Below are 26,206 nucleotides of genomic sequence, written 5' to 3'. Positions count from 1 at the left end.
ACTGTGTACGTGTGTGTAGACTCGGCCACACCATTATAGGACACACGGGTGGTCTTTGCATTAGGCATAGTAGGCACATGCCTAGGGGCCCTATGAGGCATGCTCTATTACAAAACAAACCTTATATGTGTTTATGTAAAGTGACCTCTCCTGCAGATAAATACATCTATTACATACACTGATAAGCCAACACATTAGGACCACCAGCCTAAAACAGCTCTTAACCCAGCATAGAATGAATAGAATGAACTCTACAAGACATTTTTAACTTCTGTATGCTGTAAAGAGGATCATCCAGCGATGCATCTATCTATCTATCTATCTATCTGTCTGTCTGTCTGTCTGTCTGTCTGTCTGTCTGTCTGTCTGTCTGTCTGTCTGTCTGTCTATCTATCTATCTATCTATCTATCTATCTATCTATCTATCTATCATATCTGTCTATCTATCTATCTATCTATCTATCTATCTATCTATCTATCTATCTATCTATCTATCTATCTATCTATCTATCTATCTATCTGTCTGTCTATCTATCTATCTATAATATCTATCTATCTATCTACCTGTCTATCTATCTATCTATCTGTCTGTCTGTCTGTCTGTCTGTCTGTCTGTCTGTCTGTCTGTCTGTCTGTCTGTCTGTCTGTCTATCTATCTATCTATCTATCTATCTATCTATCTATCTATCTATCTATCTGTGTCTGTCTGTCTGTCTATCTATCTATCAATCCGAGAAGCAAAGCGCGCACACGGCCAGAACATCCACAGCCACTTCCAGAACAGCGGTGACACACGGCGCTTGTGGCAGGGCATCCAGGCCATCACCAACTACAGGACGACTCCACCCGTCTGTGACAGTGATGCCTCCCTTCCAGATGCGCTGAATGACTTCTACGCTCGATTCGAGGCGCAGAACAACATGTTGGCGAGGAAGATGATCCCACCTTGTGACGACCAGGTGCTTCGTCTCTCCACAGCGGACGTGAGGAGAACTCTGCACAGAGTCAACCCACGGAAGGCTTCTGGACCAGACAACATTCCTGGCCGAGTGCTCAAGGGATGTGCAGACCAGCTGGCAGATGTATTCACTGACATCTTCAACATCTCCCTGAGCAGCGCCATCGTTCCAACGTGCCTCAAGACGACCACCATCGTACCCGTGCCAAAGAAGTCATCTGTGTCATGCTTCAACGACTATCGTCCCGTAGCACTCACGCCTATCATCATGAAGTGCTTCGAGAAACTAGTCATGAGGCATATTAAGACCCTACTGCCTCCCACCATGGACCCACTGCAGTTTGCGTACCGTCCTAACCGCTCAACGGACGACGCCATATCCACTACACTTCACCTGGCTTCTACACACCTGGACAGAAAGAATACTTACGTCAGGATGCTGTTCATAGACTTTAGCTCAGCATTCAACATCATCATTCCTCAGCATCTAATTGGAAAGCTGAGCACGCTGGGCCTGAACACCTCTCTCTGCAACTGGATCCTGGATTTCTTGACTGAGAGACCTCAGTCCGTCCGGATCGGTAAGAACACCTCCAGCACCACCACACTGAGCACCGGCGCTCCCCAAGGCTGTGTGCTCAGTCCACTGCTGTTTACTCTGCTTACACACGACTGTACAGCAATGCACAGCTCGAATTCCATCGTTAAGTTTGCAGACGACACAACTGTGGTGGGACTCATCAGCAACAACGATGAGTCAGCGTACAGAGAGGAGGTACAACATCTAACGAACTGGTGCCAAGTCAACAACCTGTCTCTGAATGTGGATAAAACCAAAGAGATGGTCATTGACTTTAGAAAGACACTAAGGGACCACTCCCCACTGCACATCGACGGCTCATCTGTTGAGATCGTCAAGAGCACCAAATTTCTCGGTGTTCATCTGGAGGAGAATCTCACCTGGACCCTTAACACCAGTTCCATCACCAAGAAAGCCCAGCAGCGTCTCTACTTTTTGAGAAGACTGAGGAAAGCTCATCTGCCACCCCCCATTCTCACCACGTTCTACAGAGGAACAATCGAGAGCATCCTGAGCGGCTGCATCACTGTCTGGTTCGGAAATTGTACTGCGTCGGACCGTAAGACTCTCCAGCGAGTAGTGAGGACAGCTGAAAAGATCATCGGGGTCGCTCTTCCATCTCTCACGGACATTTTTAACACCCGCTGCATCCGCAAAGCTCTCAGCATTGTGGACGATCCAACCCATCCATCACATGGACTTTTTACTCTGCTCCCGTCTGGGAGACGATACCGCAGCATCCGGACTAACACAACCAGACTGTGTAACAGTTTTATCCCACAAGCAATCAGACTCCTCAACTCAGTGCTATAACAATTTCCTCCGGAAATTTTCTGCTGCCACACACTGATCTGTATTGACTGTTACTTGCATTTTTGACTATGTTACTTGTATTTTTGCACACCTCCTGGAAATGCACAATAATTTCTGCACCTTACTTGTATTTTGCACCATATCTACTTTTTAGGCACCTTATCTGCATTGCCAATTTTACGCTGCTAATGTACAACATGTCACTACCTCAGGAACCATTGTACCATCTATTCACCATCATGTACTAACACTTGTCTTTAGTCCTGTGTTCTAATTACTTGTTTAGATTAGGGATAATTAGGAATATCTTTTGTAGTTATTTATTATAGGATTTTTTGTATTATTGTTGTATTTGCACTGTTTTGTCTTGCACTTTTTGTACCGTGTTACACCGTGATCCTAGAGGAACGCTGTTTCGTTTCAATATGTACTTGTATGTAGCTGAAATGACAATAAAACCTCTCTGACTCTCTCTGACTCTGATCTATCTATCTATCTATCTATCTATCTATCTATCTATCTATCTATCTATCTATCTATCTATCTATCTATCTGTCTGTCTGTCTATCTATCTATCTATCTATCTATCTATCTATCTATCTATCTATCTATCTATCTATCTATCTATCATATCTGTCTATCTATCTGTCAATCTATCTATCTGTCCGTCTGCCTGTCTGTCTATCTATCTATCTATCTATCTATCTATCTATCTATCTATCTATCTATCTATCTATCTATCTATCTATCTATCTGTCTGTCTATCTATCTATCTATCTATCTATCTATAATATCTATCTATCTATCTACCTGTCTATCTGTCTGTCTGTCTGTCTGTCTGTCTGTCTGTCTGTCTGTCTGTCTATCTATCTATCTATCTATCTATCTATCTATCTATCTATCTATCTATCTGTGTCTATCTATCTATCTATCTATCTGTCTGTCTGTCTGTCTGTCTGTCTGTCTGTCTGTCTGTCTGTCTGTCTATCTATCTATCTATCTATCTATCTATCGATCTATCATCTATCATATCTGTCTATCTATCTGTCAATCTATCTGTCCGTCTGCCTGTCTGTCTATCTATCTATCTATCTATCTATCTATCTATCTATCTATCTATCTATCTATCTATCTATCTATCTATCTATCTATCTGTCTGTCTATCTATCTATCTATAATATCTGTCTGTCTGTCTGTCTGTCTGTCTGTCTGTCTGTCTGTCTATCTATCTATCTATCTATCTATGTCTGTCTGTCACTTATGAAAAGAATATAAATTTGTATATTTCTGAACCTCAATCTTTCGTCTAAGAGGTGAATTTGCAGTTGGTTTACAAATACAGCAATAGAAATTAATGCTATTTGATTTATTGCATGCGTACTCAAATTCATATTTTATATTTTAACTGTTTAGGATGTTCAGTATCACTGGTGATATTTTACCACCCGTGTTTAGTAGTTTAGAACTGTAAATGTGGTGAATTTTAGTATGAAAACAAAACTTCTGCCTTCAAGCGAATCAGTGAATCAAATAGGTATCTGAATCATTTAAAGGAATCGATTCGCTCGGGAAAAAAAATCGCTTTATCCGTTATCTTTACCTAAAATGTAACCCTGGTTCATATCAGCCAGGTGATGCTTCCTTATCACACCTTTCTGTTACCTCCACTAACTGGGAACTGACTGGAAGCCGTTTGGTGTCGGAGCGCCATTATGTTCATCTGATTCTCCACATGCAACACGTAGAGCTCGTCCTCCATCCCTCCATCCATCCCTCCATCAGCTGAGCAGATTACAACTTATCTGGGATAAAATTAGGTTTACACCCCTCATCAACACGACTGTCTGTCTTAGTGTGATTTATGAGTCTGGCATAAGTGATATTTTGCTTACGCACATTATCTCAGTGTAACCAATACTGACCTGTATTAAGGGTAAAATACATCAACACAGTGTGTTTACAGTTTAATAAGTTAGTACTAGTTAGTACTAGACTAGTAGTAGCATTAGTAATGCAAAAAGGGATTTTTTTGCTTGCATTTGTTGGCATTTTTGACCCCACAACAGGGTGCCCATCTCTCAAGATCCCATTTGGTGGCTGATCTGTGCATAAGAATTAGGCTTACACACATGCAAAGCATTCTGGGAGCAGAAGGTCTACAACTCACACTGCAGGGATATAAAGTCCAGCTCAGGGTGTTGTTTACTATCAGTAGTGACTGTAGAGAGAGAGAGAGAGAGAGAGAACAGGATTTCTTCAGCAATACTACATCACCATCAACATGGTCCTGAAGAACACTGAACATGAATCTGCCTTTGAGACGGAAAGTTATGTAAGTCTTAACACTTCTTTACTATCTTATTATCATCTTAATTTCTTTTTAAATGAATGAATGAATGTATTTATGTCATTGTATATAACTTAAAATACAACCAAACTGTTCTGTGCAACTCCTTGGAAAACATGAACATACAAGAACAAACACACAACACACAACAAATACACACAACAATTAAGTACTTAAATATAAACAAAACTATAAATATATAACGCATATAAGAAAAATATACATAAAAAGTAAATAAAACGTGCATAAAAAGTGAATCTGTGCTCTTTGTATTTTGTATACAATGTCAATAAAGACATTCATTCATTCATTATACTGCATGTATTCAGTAAACTGGTTGCGTGTAAAAATATATATAGTTTTTTTATAAATTTGGAGCGTTTTCTTATTTCTTATTTCACCATCGCCTGTTTTACTTTTAAAGAAATGAGAAAAGAAAAGAGATTGTACAATTACTTTCTATTGTATTTGTATGGATCGTGGTAAATAAATATCAGCAATATGTAAATGTTTATGACTGGAAAGATGAATGTCACATAATGCTTGAAAAGAAAGGGATATTTATTATCTATCTTGGGACTTGGGAATCGGATATGGTGTTATCCTGTTGGTAGTGGACCCTCCTGTCCTTGGTTATTAATCAGAATGTCTCATTTAACCTTAGCATCCTATAACCATTACATGACCCAGGCAACAGAAACAACACATCTTGCCTGCTCTGCAATACTCTGCTCTGTACAATTTGGTCCCACTGTGGTTTACAAGGTGCAACATAAAGCCTCAACAATGGGGCGTTTGCTCACAAGTTTATTCAATTATTTTTTATACATTTTCTCCCCTTTTTCTCCCCATTTGTATTCTGCATCCAATTTTTACCCAATTGCGTTTTGCTTCCTCTGTACTGATGCTGAACCCCCACCCTGATTGAGGAGAGTGAGACTGACACATGCCCCCGCCGACATGTGTGCAGTAGCCGACTGCATCTTTTTATTTGCATGAGGCGAGTTCGTACAGCTTTGTGTACAGAGAGCCACACCCTGATCAATGCTTTATCCCTCGACTGTGTGCAGACGCCATCAATCAGCCAGCAGAGGTCGCAGTTGCATCAGTTATGAGGAGTCTCTATCCGGCTTCCACCCTGAACAACAGCCAAACGTTGTTCACGTGGCCGCCCAGCCCAGCCGGATGGCAGAGCTGAGTTTCGAACCTACGAGTTCGAAATGTCAGCTCTGGTGTGCTAGTGTGTTTTACTGCTGCGCCACCTGAGCGCCCCAAGTTTATTTAATTATCATTATTTTTCTCTGCAAGCCGTTTTTCCACCTCGACCCAGGGTTTGAAACTTTGCTCTACAGCAGTCTAGACCAGGGTTACAGAGAAAATGTTATTAAACTAAAATAAAATAGGCGCATCCAGGTGCATACCAGGGATGCAGTTGGGATTCCTCATAGTTGCTGCGATTACGACCTCTGCTGGCTGATCTATGGTGCTGCACAGAGAAGGGGGATAATAGAGATCGATGCGTGACTCTCCGTGTGCGATACGGATCTCCATGTGAACCCACCCCTCCACACGTGTCAGAGGAGGTGTGTGTTAGTTATGGTCTTCAGCAGTAGAGGCAGAAATACAAATTGGGGAATTGGATATGACTAGATTTGTGGGAAATTGGGAAAATGGATGAATAATCTAAAATAAAATCAACATGAGTGTAAGTTTTGGTTAATTGTGGACAACAGACCAGGATAAAACAGTCCTCTAATCCTTGCTTTGCTGTTGTAGGATGCCTATGTAGAGACTCCGTTCGGTACGGTCTATTGCACTCTGTCAGGTACCACCAAGGGCAGCCGACCGGTTATCCTGACTTACCACGACATCGGACTAAACCGTAAGATATTTACCGTCTCTTATTCCATCACGTAATTCTTTTCAGTACTTTTAATGTTGTAAATACGTTGTGTGTCATTCTGTGCAGATAAAACCTGTTTCAGCTCTTTCTTCAACCATGAGGACATGCAGGAAATCACACGCCACTTTGCTGTGTGCCACATCAATGCGCCTGGGCAACACGAGGGAGCCAGCACCGTACCCACAGGGTGCGTCTGTTTTTTTCACACTACTTGACTTTTAAAGAATTCAGATCTCTGTACGGTTCACACTACACGACTGGATCTCCTGTAATCGGGAGTGTTTTAGGTTGTGGTTTTCACACTACAGGACTGATCACCGATAGGGGGTCACACACTACACATCTATCACTAGGAGAAATCTCAGACGAGTCTGTCTGGTCTCCCAAACTACACACATGAGAAGTGACGAGGGGTTTAGTGATACCACGTCCAAAAATGCACGTCAACAAGAAGCGAGAAATCAAAGATGTTTGTGCGCTGATGTGCAGCGTAACATCAAGTAGGAACAATAAATGAATGTGGGTGAAGGAGTGGATTTGGCTACGCGGCTAGCAGGGATCGTCTGTTCTGTTCTGTTTTGCAGAAAGCTGGAAGTCAAATAAATATTTTTTGCAATGCAGCGTGGGTATTATGGTTTGGCGTGGACAGTAAGGTCACAAAGCTTGTGTGTGCTGATGTATTCTGATATAAACTATATTATGCCCCTGTTCCACACATTTACACTCCTTCTCCAGGGTTTTCTTTCTTTATTTTGCATTCACAACAATCACAACCTGATAGCTACAGGATTTTCAGTCGCCGACAGGTCCAGATATTTAGCATGCTGGATATTTTTCTTGAGTCTGCGAGCGATCGAGTTGTTGAACGGTTCACACATAGCGATCGAGAGCTGGTTTTCGAACCCTGAGCAGCAAACACCGAGTGCTCCGATTTTTGCTTGTTGACAGGTCGGCGCTAGATAAGGCAGCTCGCCTTATCTAGCGCCGACCTGTCAACAAGCAAAAATCGTGTACGGTCAACTAGGCATCAGCTAGGAAACAAATCTTATAGACGTGCTCCTGTATTAAGGAGGTTTTTCCTTGCCACTGTCGCCCTTGGCTTGCTCAACAGGGGTTTTTGGTCTGTAGGTCCTGGATTCTGTAGTTGCTTTGAGACAATCTTCATTGTAAAAAGAGCTATACAAATAAAATTGACTTAATTTGGCTAGTGGATTTAATCCCCATGCCAGACTTGGGTATAGTTTATCTGTCACAACACAAATTTCTATCCGGGCTTGGGACCGGCACTGAGAACGCACCTACGGAATGACAAGGTTGTTTTGGCCACCCTGCTTCGGTCCTTACCCGATCTGGTTGATAGCTTCACAGATATTCGAACCCTTGATCCCCTGATCTCGGCAATAGCAAGCTAGTGTCTTTTACATCTGCCCCACCCGATTTAGGCAACCAAAATACTAAATAAACTACATTTCTTGCAGATTAACACTTATAACACTTTCCTTTTTTTCCAGGTTTACCTACCCTTCGCTAGTGCAGCTTTCTGAAATATCAGGCAGCAAGTAAGTTGATGTTAGAAGCAGGAAAAATGGACGAGCGTGAAGATCTGAGGGCCAAATTGTGATGGCTAGACGACTGGGTCAGAGCATCTCCAAAACTGCAGCTTTTGTGGGGTGTTCCCGGTCTGCAGTGGTCAGTATCTATCAAAAGTGGTCCAAGGTAGGAACAGGGGTAAACCGGCGACAGAGTCATGGGCAGCAAAGTCTCACTGATGTTGGGAGCGAAGGCTGGCTCGTGTGATTCGATCCAAGAGACGAGCTACTGTAGCTCAAACTGCTGAAGAACTTAATAGAAAGGTGTCAGACTCCATGCCCCGACGGGTCAGGGCTGTTTTGGCAGCAAAAGGGGGACCAACACAATATTAAGTTTTGCAGCAGATGTTACTGTTATAATCCACTCATAATAAATAATTTTAGCTAAGCACTTTAAGCAGATTTAATCCTCTGGGATAATAAACAGTTCAGTTTTAAACCTTTTTAATGACTTATAAACCTCTACATGTATTTTAATCTTCTTAAGTAAGTAAAATGAATTTTCCACAGATCTCCGGCTGAGCTCATGATCTTCCCCATGTGGTCATTTCCCACCTGTTTGGACAAGTAAGATACTGCATAACATAGCGTTTTCATTTAACTATACCTATACAGTACCTGTATCTATCATATACTGTGGATTCAGAAAGTCTATAAGGGCCAGAGTCATGACGTCCACAGAACTGTCAGTGTTTCTCCATCAGGGCAATGACACAAACAATATCTAAGACTTTGAGAGTTCCCACAATGGCACCAATAATCCTGAAATAGAGAAGAAGAGAGAAGAGAAGAACCTTTATTGTCATTATACTTGCGTACAACGAAATTTAGTTTGACACTCTCCGAAGATAAAAAGAAGAAGCAAAGTATTTACATAAACATATGGATATTTACACAGAATAACCAGTACAATTTAAAGTGTGGATTTCAAGATAAATAATAAAATAAATTATGGGTAAATATGAATATATAAAGTGACTGTATATAAAGTGAAATATACAAAGTATGTAAAAAAATTATATTTATTCTTTATATAAAGAATATATAAAGTGAACAAACTTGGCACAACCTTGAACCCAAAGCATACATCCAAAACAACACTGGGGCAAGTCTGTGATGTCTTTAAAAAGATGGTCACTGTTCAATGCGATGCAGCTTGAGAGGATCTGCCATGACAACTGGGATAAACTGCCCAAATTCAGGGGGCAAAGCTAAGAAAGTTGTACCCAAGAGAGGCTGTACCTGCGGCTGTGATCGCTGTCAAAAAAGGCTTGAATGAAGGGTCTGAATACTTATGAATAATAGATTTATTTATTTATAGCAATTATATCCGTTTCATATTGGCATGCTTGGGTGGCGTGGGGGTAAGGAACTCTAGCCCACTAGATCCAGGGTTTGAATCTCAACAGTGCTATTGGCTGGTTCGGTGTCTGCATGGATATAATTGGCTAATGTCCGAGGGGAAAGGTTGGCCGAAACAGCCTATCCACAGGGAGGTGCATTTGTCAGTGCACTCTAAGTGCCGGTCCCAAGCCCGGGTAGAAATAGTAGTCCAGTATATGTCTGGTATGTGGACCAGATCCGCTGTGGCAACCCCTAAATATACAATCGCAAATCAGAAAAAGTTGGGACAGCATGGAAAATGCAAATACAATAAAAACACAGTGTCTTAAGTTTACTTTGACTTTTTTTTTATTGCAGACAGGATGAACCTGAGATATTTCATGTTTTATCTGCTCAGCTTCATTTCATTTGTTAATAAACATCCATTCCTGCATTTCAGGCCTGTAACACATTCCAAAAAAAGTTGGCACGAGGGCAATTTAGGGTTAGTAATGAGGTGAAAAAACTAAATAATAATGCGAATCAAAACAGGTGATTGTTATCATGATTTGGTACAAAAGCAGCATCCAAGAAAGGTTGAGTCTTTGATGAGCAAAGATGGCCAAAGGATTTGCATATTTCTTCCTCTACAGTACATAATGTCATCAAACGATTCAAGGAATCGGGAGGAATTTCAGTGCCGTGTGCTCACAAGTCAAAGTAAATGTAAGAATGTAAGAGTGTTTTTTAATTATTTGCATTTTCCATGCTGTCCCAACTTTTTCTGATTTGGGGTTGTATATATAGCATATATAGCAGCCAAAAGAAAAGAAAATTCTAAATCAAATCCATAACATAAGAAAGTGTAAAAACTCCAGAGTTTCTGAATGTACTGTACATCTCAAGAGTAACCAAAAATATCAAACGCTTGCATTATTGAATCATTAATTATTTTAAAACCGCCGTCACATACAGATGTGTTTTAATTGACTGATTTGGTTGATTGGATTGTATATCTGCTTTATTCTAACATAACAGGAGGAGATTCACCACAACCACGAACTGATCGCGACCTTCCGTCAGCACGTCATGAGCGGCGTCAACCAGACCAACCTGCAGCAGTTCATCAACTCCTATAACAGGTACCTGATTTAGATAAAGCCAATTATTTGTATTCCTACACGAAAATGCACAGTAGACGACTTAAACAGAGGTAGAGCAGAGTTTATAATCATTGTTCACCTTTTTGCAGTCGAAGGGATCTGGATATCGAGAGACCATCAGGAGGAAACGGTGATAGGAAGACCCTGAAGTGAGTGGCAGGTCTCAGAGTTTGGGTTTTATCTTCGTTTTATGTCTTACGTTGCATCGTTTTTAATTCTATTGGTCAGTAAAGGCTTGTTGTTGATGTAGGTGTCCGACTCTCCTGGTGGTAGGAGATAACGCACCTGCAGTTGATGCTGTGGTACGTACCGACTCCATGTACTTAAAAACATGTTTAATTTTGTTGACTTTAATTTTTTATTTAATTTAATTGTACTAATATCCATTGTGTTTTACTTTAGTCAGTTAAACTTAGTTTAAGAGTCTCTCGTGTCCAGAAATGCAGTTTGTACGACAGTTTGTACGACAGTTAATCATCAACTTGATTAAATTTCATAATCATATCAGATTATTATCATTATTACTGTTTTGCTTAATTTCACAGATTTCACAGATTTATAAAGAAAAGATCCACATTTCACGACAGTCATTAAATTACTCTCATAAACTGAATGATAGTATAAATAGAAGCTACGACACACAGCACAGCTCCCTTAATAGTTGAATGTAAACCCAGAACATTCAGTGACAGTGCGAGGCTTCAAATACCAAAATATCCTTGTGTCCACAGAATTGGTTGTGAGTTTTCTGAACTCACTTACCTGAGTCGTGTTTATAGCTGCTTTACTTCGACATCTTGGACATTTCGACTAAGTGATAACTAACTGAATTGCTGTAGGATTGCTAGGACGCTTCATAGTGCAGATTAACCAGTAAACGTGAATGAAAATGGGCTTGTTTCACATTTCATGACGCCATTTTGATGGCTGTGAATTAGGTACCGCTATTAATCATAACATTTGGAAGAAGTGCCATTTAAAAACTTTAAACTATTTTTTAAAATGCATGTGTTTTTTTTTTTCTTTGTAGGTTGACTTTAACTCAAAAATGAATCCAACAAAAACGACACTACTAAAGGTTAGTAAATACTAAACTATAACAATAGATTAAATAAGTAAATTAGAATATTCAGTGTGGTGCAGTGGGTAGCACTTTCGACTACATGACTGCACGTCTTTGGACGTGGGAGAAGACAGGGGAGAACATGCAAACTCCACACAGAAAAGACCCTGTCCGCCTGACCAGGGAATCAAACCCAGGACCTTCTTGCTGTGCCACCTTGACGTTCCTAGCTTGGTATGGTGTTCTGCTTTTATTTTCTTCTACCTTATATTTTCCATGCTATATTTCATGTAGATGGCTGACTGTGGAGGCCTTCCCCAAGTCCATCAGGTATGTTTTGTGTATATTGTGTATTTACCTATTAAAATCATTTATGTCGATTTAGATTCATGTTGTACTTATTTAAGGTACTTACTGTATTTTTGGTGAGTAATTTTACCACATTTGCTTTTCATCTTTATTTAATATCCTTCCAAAGCATTAAACCACTTTATGTGTACACATGAAGTTTGACTTTGTACTTCTAAATATGAAAAAATAGCATGTATTTAAAAGCATAAAATATATTTATGGGCACGAGACAGGAACACCCTGGACATCCTGCCTTCCTCCCCCTCAGACATAGCCAATCATGTCCGTGTAAGCGCCCAGTCGACTGACAGCACCACTGAAACTGGTAGGCTAGCGTAATAGACCACTGTGCCACCCAAAAACTTTCATTATTAAACATGTGACCATTGGTTAGACTAATGATAATGAACGGAAGAGAAAATCAACCTGAAAGCAGCAGCAAAATTGTTTACACAGAGTTCAATCACCAATGAGCTGCTCCGCATTAATTTCCATTTCTACACCCTGTAACGCTGTGGGCTTTGATGAGACGAGAGGGCAGACACACACACGCAGAGATGTATTAATTTAAAGATTTAATGATAATAAAAGACAAGACACACTAACGACCTATGCTAAATGCTTACCTAAACTAAACATACAAACAATGCTAAACTAATCTAAAGGCTGAACACTAAGCCAAAGAAGAACTAAACATGGCTAAACTTACAGACAGACAGACCAAAATCACTGGATAAGGCAAATTCCAGCAAAGCCAAACTAACAGAACAGAGTCACATAAATTGTCTCCAACGACTGAATCCCAGCTCCCCTCTTAAATGCCCTCAGATGAGGTGCAGCTGGGGCTGATTATAAGCAGGGGACCAATCAAACCGAGAGGGCGTGGCAGGAGTACACAGAGGCTGGATCCGTGACACACCCCACGTGCAAATCCACAGAAGAGTGGCAGGGAAATATACCCTTCCTGGATGCAATCGGGGTCCCCAGCAACAAAGGATTAATTACAAGACTATTACAACAACACAATGCAAATAAAAAATAGAGAATATATTACTTATTGTGTTTCGTTCTTATTTTATAGCCTGCAAAGTTGGCAGAGGCCTTCAAGTACTTCATCCAGGGCCTCGGCTACAGTAAGTACTCACTGTTAATCTCTGTATTCTCTAAGTTTATACATATGAATCTTTCTCTATAACAAATTAAAACATGGAGAAAAGTATGCAGACGTCAACATATCACAAGCATGTTTCAGGCTTCACATCTGATTCTATAACTATTGACTATGTATGTAGTTGGTTTCACCTTTTTTACTGTACATTTAAAACATCACTGCAGGAATTCAGTTCCACCAAACTGTAACAGTATAGATTTGGGCTAACCATGTTCCCCAAAACCCAAAACGTTTTTTCACTGTTTTTCACTAGCGTCCATACTAACCTAACCAACTAACCAGCTCCATAGGTACTGCATTCGATACTACGTACTCAGAATCCAGCCCTGCTTCACCGGTTCGAAGCTGAGTGGCTGAATGGGCAATGATTGGCCGGTTGCTCAGTTGGGGGGGTGGGACAAAGAACCGGATGTGGGTCTCTCTCTGTCAGAATGCGATTACGACCTCTGTCGGCTGATTAGAGGCGCCTGCACAAGAGATGAGGAAGAGCGCCCTTAGGGTGTGTCTCTCCGCATGCAACGCTAGGTGGCGCCAACTCATAAATGTGTGGGTGGCAAAACTGCATCTGGCTGCTGCTCATGTTTCGGAGGGGATATGGGTTAGCTTCGATCTCCTCGGTCAGGGCGGGGTTCGGCATAGACAGAGAGGAAGCACGATGCAAATTGAACAATTGGATGCGCTAAAGGGGGAGAAAAAGGGGGAAAATAAAATAAAAAAACAAGCAAAAAACTCCATACTAACCTAACCAACTAACTAACTCTATATTAACCTAACCAACCAACTCCATACTAACCTAACCAACAAACTAATTCTATACTAACTTAACCAACAAAACTTCATACTAACCTAACCAACTCATTTCTAACATAACCAACTAACTAATTCTTTACTAACTTAACCAACCAACAAAATTTCATACTAACCTAACCAACTCATTTCTAACATAACCAACTAACAAAACTCCATACTAACCTAACCAACTAAGAAAACTCCATACTAACCTAACTAACTAACCAACTCCATACTAACCTAACCAACTAACAAAACTCCATACTAACCTAACCAACTAACCAACTCCATACTAACCTAACCAGCTAACAAAACTCCATATTAACCTAACTAACTAACCAACTCCATACTAACCTAACCAACTAACAAAACTCCATACTAACCTAATCAACTAACTCCATACAAACCTAACCAACTAACAAAACTCCATACTAACCTAACCAACTAACACCCTTTAACACTGCTATCTAGTGTATTGTGTGTAGTATATTTATACTGTACTTAACTCACTTGCCTTTCTAACACATATTGTGGTTAACTGCTCAGAACAAATATCTCTGAATAAACATACTTCTTTTGTAAAACACACCTCTGTTCTCTTTCTATCAGTGCCAGCCACGTGCATGACCCGCCTGTCCCGTTCCCGCACCACGTCCGGCTCCAGCTATTCGTCTCAGGATGGCGTTCCGAGTCGCCCACGTAGTCGTACCTTTATCGGAGAGGAACAGTGTGAAGAGATTCTCCGAAACGTCCAGAGAGAGGCGCTACAGCAGCAGCACTGATTCCTAATTTGAATCCGAGCCCGCTGGAAACAAGCTGCGATCGGGTGCCCTGGTACAGACCCCAACATCTGCGCTGCTGTTTACACACATGGATGATCAGCAGACCACCAGTCGTCCCTAACTCACTCTCGGTTCCTCTTCACGTGTTTCATCTCTCCACTGATTTGAGGTTTTCAGTATTTATCTTAAAAACATTCTTTTTATATTGATATTGTATAATATTTTTTTTATTAAACATTACTGCAATGATAAATGTATTTTCTAACTTATAATGTACTTATTTGTAATGTTTTTTTTAAATAAATGATCTTGGTCCTGAAATACGAAGACGGTCTTACAGTTGAACCTTTAATGACCGTAATTAACACAAGAACACGACTTGACCTCTTAGTACAGCCGTACACAAATGTAATACATGTACATATGTAACATTTTCATATATAACATATAAGCCCATATTTGTGCAAACTACATATGAAGCCTATTAGAAATTGCAACAATTTCATATACTGATATATACAGTATGTGTGGCCCATAGAAATATGTATGCTTATGTATGTGTAATGTATTTTTTGACATATACAGTATGTAACATATATAATTTTTTTATACATAAACACATAAATAATATTAAATATATGTATTGTGGCGTCAGCGAGAAGTAATGAAGCGTCTTCCTTGAATGACATGAATGACAATATACAGCCTATTTTTATGTGTGTTATGTTAGTCAAATTGCATCTGTTAATTTAAAATGTATGCTAACATGGATACAGCATATAATACTATATAAAAATGAATCTTATTGATATATTTAGTATATATTTAGTACATACACACTTTTTATTATGGGTATTTTATATATGTTATAACTTACATCTACATATATCCAGAGGACACATGTATGTTATAATAATATAGAATGTATATATTTCTGTGTGGGCAGGGGCTTTACCACTTTTGAAACAGCTTGTGGGGTATTTTAGAAATTAAAGATGACAGGTTAAAGAAATAGCTAATTCCTAGTTTGAGTTATTACATAAAACTCCCTGACCTCGAATTTAAAACATTATTAATGTTATATTTACATTAAATATGACAGTGACAGTGCTACCCACCCCAGTGACAGGGTGACAGTGCTACCCACCCCTAATTTTAACATTTTAAGGCATCCTTCATATCTTACATGAATACATTAAAGATGCATTTTTTGGGGTTAATTATTATCTAAATCTTATTGTGTATTTTATATTTTGGCTGTGATTTCACGTAAATTTATGAAATGTATGTGTTGTTCAATAAAGATTCATCCAAAATGCCCTGCTTGTATCCTTCTTTCTTATCAACCTTGAAATCAAAACATATTACTAAGGTGACTGTAAAAGTGCTGCTTTGTGCATATAAAACATATAATAACACTGCAATATAAAATAACTGAAAAAGAAATGAACAAATCTGGCAGAATCGGCTTTTATTATTTAAAAAAACACTCCATTGTAATGTTAATAATACAAAAAATTTACATATAAATATATTTTGCAGTATTCTTAACCTGTGCAATTACATTATGCCCATCTGGTGTCTGCACAGACATACGTGATAGCTGTGTCTTAAGGAAGAGGGTGGCCGAACAGCCTAGCCATTCAATGCTGGTCCCAAGTCTGAATAAATATCATCAGTAAGGGCGACCGTTTTAAAAGCTGTGCCAGAGGTGCGCAGGCTATAATGATCTGCTCTAGCGACCCCTAAATATGGGTGCAGCCCAAAAAGTTAGTCATAAATAAATAATGTGAGCTGTAGGCTGGGCAGTGACATCACTGACTTGGTATGCCATACCAATCTGTACATACACTGAGGCACTGCACTTTAAGGTGGCACAGAAATGCGGCACAGGATGCGCCAACACCCTTACCCGAATCTGCTGAATCTATTCCAGCAGTGGCATCACTGTTCCCAGGGATACACACAATATAAACATTTTTCTGTGCTTATATTTTGTGTCTTAATTCTTAATTTATGATCTCGTTGTTCTGGAAATACGGCTCCAGATCAGCAAAGATGTCGTTCGGGTTCCTGCAGGAGAGATTGCAAAAGCAGGCGTTGATCCACATATGCTTCCAGGTGAAGACCGACCCGTTCGGACACTCGAACTCCACGTCGATGGTCTTGGACTTGTAGGGGATGCAGCAGCGCTCGTCAGAACACACGCCGCAGTATTTGGGCCAGTAGGACTTCTTACTGACACAGCCGGAGATGGTGAAGTTCTGGAATCCGGGCTCACGGTAGATGTTCAGGCACTTCTTTCCTGGCTGTGTCACAGAAGCAATGAGTGAGTGAGAGAAGTTATCATATTAATCTCTAACATCTACAATCACTGAGCACTTTATTAGCTACACCTAACCATTCCTACATTCATTTATTACTTTATAAGCTACATTTACCAAGCAAAACTTTCAACTTAAATAAAACCATTTACTGATAAAAACAAGCTACTTATACTGTCATGTCAGACCTACATATAATTCTTTGATAATTCTTTTATATTTTAATTTTTTATATTTATCATTAAATGTATACACCGATCAGCCATAACATTAAAACCACCTCCTTGTTTCTACACTCACTGTCCATTTTATCAGCTCCACTTACCATATAGAAGCACTTTGTAGATCTACAATTACTGACTGTAGTCCATCTGTTTCTCTGCATACTTTTTAAACCTGCTTTCATCCTGTTCTTCAATGGTCAGGACCCCCACAGGACCACCACAGAGCAGGTATTATTTAGGTGGTGGATCATTCTCAGTACTGCAGTGACACTGACATGGTGGTGGTGTGTTAGTGTGTGTTGTGCTGGTATGAGTGTCCACTCACTGTCCACTCTATTACACACTCCTACCTAGTTGGTCCACCGTCAGAGAAAATCGCTCATCTATTGCTGCTGTTTGAGTCGGTCATCTTCTAGACCTTCATCGGTGGTCACAGGACGCTGCCCACGGGGCGCTGTTGGCTGGATATATTTTTGGTTGGTGGACGATTCTCAGTCCAGCAGTGACAGTGAGGTGTTTAAAAACTCCAGCAGCGCTGCTGTGTCTGATCCACTCATACCAGCACAACACACACTAACACACCACCACCATGTCGGTGTCACTGCAGTGCTGAGAATGATCCACCACCTAAATAATACCTGCTCTGTGGTGGTCCTGTGGGGCTGCTGACCATTAAAGAACAGCATGAAAGGGGGCTAAAAAAGTATGCAGAGAAACAGATGGACTACAGTCAGTAATTGTAGAACTACAAAGTGCTTCTATATGGTAAGTGGAGCTGATAAAATGGACAGTGAGTGTAGAAACAAGGAGGTGGTTTTAATGTTATGGCTGATCGGTGTATATATATATATATATATATATATATATATATATATATATATATACTGTATATACTGTATATATATACATATATATACAGTATATACAGTATATATATACAGTGTATCACAAAAGTGAGTACACCCCTCACATTTCTGCAGATATTTAAGTATATCTTTTCATGGGACAACACTGACAAAATGACACTTTGACACAATGAAAAGTAATCTGTGTGCAGCTTATATAACAGTGTACATTTATTCTTCCCTCAAAATAACTCAATATACAGCCATTAATGTCTAAACCACCGGCAACAAAAGTGAGTACACCCCTAAGAGACTACACCCCTAAATGTCCAAATTGAGCACTGCTTGTCATTTTCCCTCCAAAATGTCATGTGATTTGTTAGTGTTACTAGGTCTCAGGTGTGCATAGGGAGCAGGTGTGTTCAATTTAGTAGTACAGCTCTCACACTCTCTCATACTGGTCACTGAAAGTTCCAACATGGCACCTCATGGCAAAGAACTCTCTGAGGATCTTAAAAGACGAATTGTTGCGCTACATGAAGATGGCCAAGGCTACAAGAAGATTGCCAACACCCTGAAACTGAGCTGCAGCACAGTGGCCAAGATCATCCAGCGTTTTAAAAGAGCAGGGTCCACTCAGAACAGACCTTGCGTTGGTTGTCCAAAGAAGCTGAGTGCACGTGCTCAGCGTCACATCCAACTGCTGTCTTTGAAAGATAGGCGCAGGAGTGCTGTCAGCATTGCTGCAGAGATTGAAAAGGTGGGGGGTCAGCCTGTCAGTGCTCAGACCATACGCCGCACACTACATCAAATTGGTCTGCATGGCTGTCACCCCAGAAGGAAGCCTCTTCTGAAGTCTCTACACAAGAAAGCCCGCAAACAGTTTGCTGAAGACATGTCAACAAAGGACATGGATTACTGGAACCATGTCCTATGGTCTGATGAGACCAAGATTAATTTGTTTGGTTCAGATGGTCTCAAGCATGTGTGGCGGCAATCAGGTGAGGAGTACAAAGATAAGTGTGTCATGCCTACAGTCAAGCATGGTGGTGGGAATGCCATGGTCTGGGGCTGCATGAGTGCAGCAGGTGTTGGGGAGTTACATTTCATTGAGGGACACATGAACTCCAATATGTACTGTGAAATACTGAAGCAGAGCATGATCCCCTCCCTCCGGAAACTGGGTCGCAGGGCAGTGTTCCAGCATGATAATGACCCCAAACACACCTCTAAGACGACCACTGCTTTATTGAAGAGGCTGAGGGTAAAGGTGATGGACTGGCCAAGCATGTCTCCAGACCTAAACCCAATAGAAAATCTTTGGGGCATCCTTAAGCGGAAGGTGGAGGAGCGCAAAGTCTCGAATATCCGCCAGCTCCGTGATGTCGTCATGGAGGAGTGGAAAAGCATTCCAGTGGCAACCTGTGAAGCTCTGGTAAACTCCATGCCCAGGAGAGTTAAGGCAGTTCTGGGAAATAATGGTGGCCACACAAAATATTGACACTTCAGGAACTTTCACTAAGGGGTGTACTCACTTTTGTTGCCGGTAGTTTAGACATTAATGGCTGTATATTGAGTTATTTTGAGGGAAGAATAAATGTACACTGTTATATAAGCTGCACACAGACTACTTTTCATTGTGTCAAAGTGTCATTTTGTCAGTGTTGTCCCATGAAAAGATATACTTAAATATCTGCAGAAATGTGAGGGGTGTACTCACTTTTGTGATACACTGTATATATATATATATATATATATATATATATACGTATATATACTGTATATATACTGTATATATATACAGTGGGGCCAAAAAGTATTTAGTCAGCCACTGATTGTGCAGGTTCTCCTACTTAGAAAGATGAGAGAGGTCTGTAATTTTCATCATAGCTACACTTCAACTATGAGAGACAAAATGAGAAAAAAAAATACAGGAAATCACATTGTAGGATTTTTAAAGAATTTATTTGTAAATTATGGTGGAAAATAAGTATTTGGTCAATAACAAAAGTTCAACTCAATACTTTGTAACATAACCTTTGTTGGCAATGACAGAGGTCAAACGTTTCCTGTAAGTCTACACCAGGTTTGCACACACTGTAGCTGGTATTTTGGCCCATTCCTCCATGCAGATCTCCTCTAGAGCAGTGATGTTATGGGGCAACATAGACTTTCAACTCCCTCCACAAATTTTCTATGGGGTTGAGGTCTGGAGACTGGCTAGGCCACTCCAGGACCTTGAAATGCTTTTTACGGAGCCACTCCTTCGTTGCCCGAGCGGTGTGTTTGGGATCATTGTCATGCTGGAAGACCCAGCCACGTTCCATCTTCAATGCTCTCACTGATGGAAGGAGGTTTTGGCTTAAAATCTCACGATACATGGCCCCGTTCATTCTTCCCTTAACACGGATCAGTCGTCCTGTCCCCTTTGCAGAAAAACAGCCCCAAAGCATGATGTTTCCACCCCCATGCTTCACAGTAGGTATGGTGCAACTCAGCATTCTGCTTCCTCCAAACACGACGAGTTGAGTTTTTACCAAAAAGTTCCATTTTGGTTTCATCTGACCACATGATATTCTCCCAATCCTCTTCTGGATCATCCATATGCTCTCTGGCAAACTTCAGACGGGCCTGGACATGTACTGGCTTAAGCAGGGGGACACGCCTGGCACTGCAGGATTTGAGTCCCTCTCGGCGTAGTGTGTTACTGATGGTAGCCTTTGTTACTTTGGTCCCAGCTCTCTGCAGGTCATTCATCAGGTCCCTCCGTGTAGTTTTGGGATTTTTGCTCACCGTTCTCATGATCATTTTGACCCCACGGGATGAGATCTTGCGTGGGGCCCCAGATCGAGGGAGATTATCAATGGTCTTGTATGTCTTCCATTTTCTTACAATTGCTCCCACAGTTGATTTATTCACACCAACCCGCTTGCCTATCGTAAATTCACTCTTTCCAGCCTGGTGCAGGTCTACAATTTTCTTTGGTCTTGGCCATGGTTGAGTTTGGAGTCTGACTGTTTGAGGCTGTGGACAGGTGTCTTTTATACAGATAACGAGGTCAAACAGGTGCCATTAATACAGGTAACGAGTGGAGGGCAGAAGAGCTTCTTAAAGAAGAAGTTACAGGTCTGTGAGAGCCAGAAATCTTGCTTGTTTGTGGGTGACCAAATACTTATTTTCCACCATAATTTACAAATAAATTCTTTAAAAATCCTACAATGTGATTTCCTGGATTTTTTTTCCTCATTTTGTCTCTCATAGTTGAAGTGTACCTATGATGAAAATTACAGACCTCTCTCATCTTTCTAAGTAGGAGAACTTGCACAATCAGTGGCTGACTAAATACTTTTTGGCCCCACTGTATATATATATATATATATATATAAAATAAACAACCAAATTAAACACGTGTTTACCCGAAAATGTTTGGTTATGTCCACGTCGCAGGGCCGAAGGTTACACAGTCGGGTTTCTTGTTCCATCTCACACTGTGGATTGTCATTAGTGAGTCGCAGCGATACCCCCCGCCCGCAGGTCTTAGAACACGGGCTCCAGGGGGAAGTTTGGGTTCTGCAGGTCTTATGCCAGATCTCATTGTTGCTTAGAGGCTCTGAAAGTGACAAAATGCTTCTGTTGTTTTCATTTGTTACACAAAATAAGACACAGAACATTAAATGGAGATGGTTTGCCACTTAAATCCACTTGACCTTGAACATTGTGGATGATTAGATCAGACCTTACCCTCCGCAGCACGCCTCGGGCTGGTCCTGCGTGTTTTCCGAGGCTCGTCACAGATCCACTGCTCACAGCACCGGCCCGGAATCTTCACCAGTTTGGGCGACTGGCACCACACCCGCGGCGGCTGGGATTCGGTACACAGTGGGACACACCCGATCGCCCCGTTCACACAGAGGCAGCGGTACTTACAGTTGGGCTGAAAGCTCTGCCCGTTACGGTAGATCACGCCATTATATTCACATCCTGTCCCGGCCAGAACTAAGAAGAAAATAAACACACGTTTCACCCACATGATATCGAACCACCGGATAAATACGTAAAAGCAAGAGTAGTGTGGCATCGTCTTCTCCACAGCTGCAAAAAAGTTTGTACACTTTCTGAAAATACAGATTTGTGCACATATAATATTACATATAATGTTCATATTTATACTCATATCTGATATTTTATTTCTATATTTATACTTCTATATTTGTACATTTTGTTTATAAGAAAATATCTTTCCATCCATCCATCCATCCATCTATAATCTGTCTGTGTGTCTGTCTATCAATAATCTGCCTGTCTGTTTGTCTATCTATCCATAACCTATCTGTATGTCTATCATCTATTATTTGTCAGTCAGTCTGTCTATCTGTGTGCCTGTCTATCATCTATCTATCTATCTATCTATCTATCTATCTATCTATCTATCTATCTATCTATCTATCTATCTATCTATCTGTCTGTCTGTCTGTCTGTCTATAATCTATCTGTCTGTATGTCTATCATCTATTATTTGTCAGTCAGTCTGTCTATCTGTGTGCCTGTCTATCATCTATCTATCTATCTATCTATCTATCTATCTATCTATCTATCTGTCTGTCTGTCTGTCTGTCTGTCTGTCTGTCTGTCTGTCTGTCTGTCTGTCTGTCTGTCTATAATCTATCTGTCTGTATGTCTATCATCTATTATTTGTCAGTCAGTCTGTCTATCTGTGTGCCTGTCTATCATCTATCTATCTATCTATCTATCTATCTATCTATCTATCTATCTATCTGTCTGTCTGTCTGTCTGTCTATAATCTATCTGTCTGTATGTCTATCATCTATTATTTGTCAGTCAGTCTGTCTATCTGTGTGCCTGTCTATCTATCTATCTGTCTGTCTGTCTGTCTGTCTGTCATATATCTGTCTGTCTGTCTGTATGTCTATCATCTATTATTTGTCAGTCAGTCTGTCTATCTGTGTGCCTGTCTATCATCTATCTATCTATCTATCTATCTGTCTGTCTGTCTATCTATAATCTATCTGTCTGTATGTCTATCATCTATTATTTGTCAGTCAGTCTGTCTATCTGTGTGCCTGTCTATCATCTATCTATCTGTCTGTCTGTCTGTCTGTCTGTCTGTCTGTCTGTCTGTCTGTCTGTCTGTCATCTATCTGTCTGTCTGTATGTCTATCATCTATTATTTGTCAGTCAGTCTATCTATCTATCTATCTATCTATCTATCTATCTATCTATCTATCTATCTATCTATCTATCTATCTATCTGTCTGTCTCTCTGTCTCTCTGTCTGTCTTTCTATCATCTATTATCTGTCAGTCAGTCTATCTATCTATCTATCTATCTATCTATCTATCTATCTATCTATCTATCTATCTATCTGTCTGTCTGTCTGTCTCTCTGTCTGTCTTTCTATCATCTATTATCTGTCAGTCAGTCTGTCTATAATCTTTCTGTCTAGCTATCTTTTAAATTATTTTAACAAATCAATTTAATATGTTTCATGTTTCAACCTAATGTGTAACAATGACAGCAACAAACTGATCAGTGTCCCTCAATAGACCGTCTGTGACTCAATAATTAAACCCTGTACTTCTTAAAAATTAGTTATTCTTAATTTAATTATGACTTCTCCAGAAATAAGACAGAATGTTCTGGAACAGAAACACACAGCAGCAGTCTGGATCATTTATTTGGTGATGAAGGAAGCACTATGACGTCATTTCTCTCTGTGGTTTGGCCTCGTCAGTGTTGGTTAGTAATTACACTCGAGCTGGTGACGTTTCTGTGCCCGTGAAATAGGGCTGGTTTAACTGCACCCGTTAGACTGAACCACAAGCATGTTAATGCAGGTCCGCTGAGGGTCTGTACAGATTCTGGAAGCATTAAAATGTTTGGTCTCATTTTAAGCAACGTTAGCAACTACAGCTGGGTTATGTAGAGGAAAAGTGCTGACAGTATCAAGCTGTTTCTGCACATTATACTTTTAATATTCAGGAAAAACACAATAAACTTACAAGTTTATATCCGATATTTTTATTTCTATATTTATACTTATATATTTTGTTTATAGGAAAATATCTTTCTATCCATCCATCTATCTATAATCCAATGTCATGGATTACAGATAGATAATCCATCTATCTATAATCCAATATCATCTACAGACATCCAATGTATGTATGTCTGTCCATCAATAATCTGCCTGCATGTCTGTCTATCTATAATCTATCTGTCTGTATGTCTATCATCTATTATTTGTCAGTCAGTCTTTCTATCTGTCTATATGTCTATCTGTGTGCCTGTCTATCATCTATCTGTCTGTCTGCCAGTCTGTCTATAATCTATCTGTCTCTGTCTATCTGTCTATCATTTATCTATCTATCTGTCTGTCTATCTATCTATTATCTGTTAGTCAGTCTGTCTATCTATCTTTCTATCTATTTATCTGTCTATCAATAATCTGCCTGTCCGTCTGTCTGTCTGTCTATCTATAAACTATCTGTCTGTCTATCATCTATTATCTGTCAGTCAGTCTGTCTATGTTTCTGTCTGTCTATAATCTTTCTGTCTAGCTATCTCTTAAATTATTTTAACTGATGAGTTTATTATGTTTCATCTAAAAATTTATCAGTGCCCCTCAATAGACCAATTTTCAGGAAAAATACAATAAACTTTAAAGTTTGAGACGTTTCCATTTCGATTAAACTCAAATTTCTTGTATTTATATGCAAAACTTTTATGTTAGCAGTATATAATCATGCGCTGCATTAAAAGCAAGAAAGATGGATCAGTCCGCAGTCACTTACATGCACACACTCCTTTTTCGTACCTAGGCTTGTCAGCGCCGTAGTCACAGTACAGCCCTTTATGGTAATCACAGATATCTCTCTCGTTACAGGTCTCCCCCAGCTGTTTAGCACAGATCTTACAGCACTCACAGCCGTCCCTGATCAGGCTCACCCCCGTCGGGCACGCGGGGGCAACTTTAGGGCACTTACAGGGCCACTTACAGTACCGGGTCCTGTTCACCGGGTCCAGGTCTGTGGTCACAACCGGTATGGCCGTGGAACTCTGGGAAAGCACCTTGGTAGTAAAGAAGGGTCGAGAGAAAGGAAACAGTAAATAAACATGTAGAGTAATAGCACACGGTAATAAATAAGTAAATACAACCTGTTTACTTCAGAACTACTTATAAGTGAAGTCTAAACACAGTCAACAACTCCATCAACTTTCTTAAGAGGGAAATTAAAGGACCAAAGAGCAGAATTTTCCCCGTCAATTCCATTAGCAAGAGAGAGAGAGATATAGACAACAGATTCAGCAGTCCTGCTGAATTTCTGCACACTTTATTGCACAGCTTCTGGGTGCCAAAAAACATAATTTAAATTTGCTTATGTTTTGTTTTATTGAATTTGTTTATTAAATTGACTGTTTGTTATTTTTTATTTATTTATGTTAATCTGTCTGTCTATCACCTGTCTGTCTGTCTGTCTGTCTGTCTGCCTGTCTGTCTATCTGCCTGTCTGTCTATCTATCTGTCTGTCTATCTATGTCTGTCTGTCTATCTATCTATATGTCTGTCTGTCTATCACCTGTCTGTTTGTTTGTCTATCTGTCTGTCTGTCTAGTCTGTCTGTCTGTCTGTCTGTCTGCCTATCGGTCTGTGTCTGTCTGTCTGTCATCTGTCTCTCTATTGTCAATTGAGGTCAGGGGCATCATCTGTGGCATTTATCGGACGCTTTTATCCAAAGCGACTTACAATCATAGCTGAATACAATTTGAGCAATAAGAGCCTTGCTTAGGGGCCCAACAGTGGCAACCTGGTGATGGTGGGGCTTCCTTCTGATTACTGGTCCAGTACCTTAACCGATGAGCTACCTGCTCGGTTTAATCAGCTGGCTAATACTATAAAACGGCAGCATCCTGCTATCGGGGTGCTTCTCAGCAGCATGGACATGGAAACTGGTAAGAATTG

The 26,206-nt window shown here is 40.3% G+C and overlaps 2 protein-coding genes across 2 annotated transcripts in view; one reads left to right on the top strand and one right to left on the bottom strand.

The window, feature by feature from the left end:
• The first annotated feature begins 1,640 nt into the window (after positions 1 to 1,640).
• On the top strand, positions 1,641 to 14,832 carry ndrg1b (N-myc downstream regulated 1b). The gene is given in 13 exon segments (XM_062991562.1): positions 1,641 to 1,658; positions 4,621 to 4,683; positions 6,475 to 6,580; positions 6,668 to 6,788; positions 8,113 to 8,160; positions 8,682 to 8,757; positions 10,552 to 10,655; positions 10,766 to 10,825; positions 10,927 to 10,978; positions 11,707 to 11,754; positions 12,034 to 12,069; positions 13,172 to 13,223; positions 14,660 to 14,832. Coding segments are annotated over 13 exon segments (957 nt in total).
• A 1,461-nt stretch (positions 14,833 to 16,293) lies between these two features.
• The window catches only part of ccn4b (cellular communication network factor 4b), a 12,494-nt gene continuing 2,581 nt past the window's right edge, over positions 16,294 to 26,206 (bottom strand). The window contains exons 2-5 of the mRNA XM_062991703.1: positions 25,038 to 25,314; positions 21,967 to 22,221; positions 21,642 to 21,835; positions 16,294 to 17,141 (exon numbers count right to left, since the gene is read on the bottom strand). Of these exons, the coding sequence (XP_062847773.1) occupies positions 16,842 to 17,141; positions 21,642 to 21,835; positions 21,967 to 22,221; positions 25,038 to 25,314 (1,026 nt within the window). The 3' untranslated portion in view covers positions 16,294 to 16,841. The remainder of the gene's footprint in view (positions 17,142 to 21,641; positions 21,836 to 21,966; positions 22,222 to 25,037; positions 25,315 to 26,206) is intronic.

Source organism: Trichomycterus rosablanca, chromosome 3 (assembly GCF_030014385.1).
Source record: "Trichomycterus rosablanca isolate fTriRos1 chromosome 3, fTriRos1.hap1, whole genome shotgun sequence".
Taxonomy (NCBI): Eukaryota; Metazoa; Chordata; class Actinopteri; order Siluriformes; family Trichomycteridae; genus Trichomycterus; species Trichomycterus rosablanca.
This window is presented reverse-complemented; position numbering and strand designations above follow the sequence as displayed.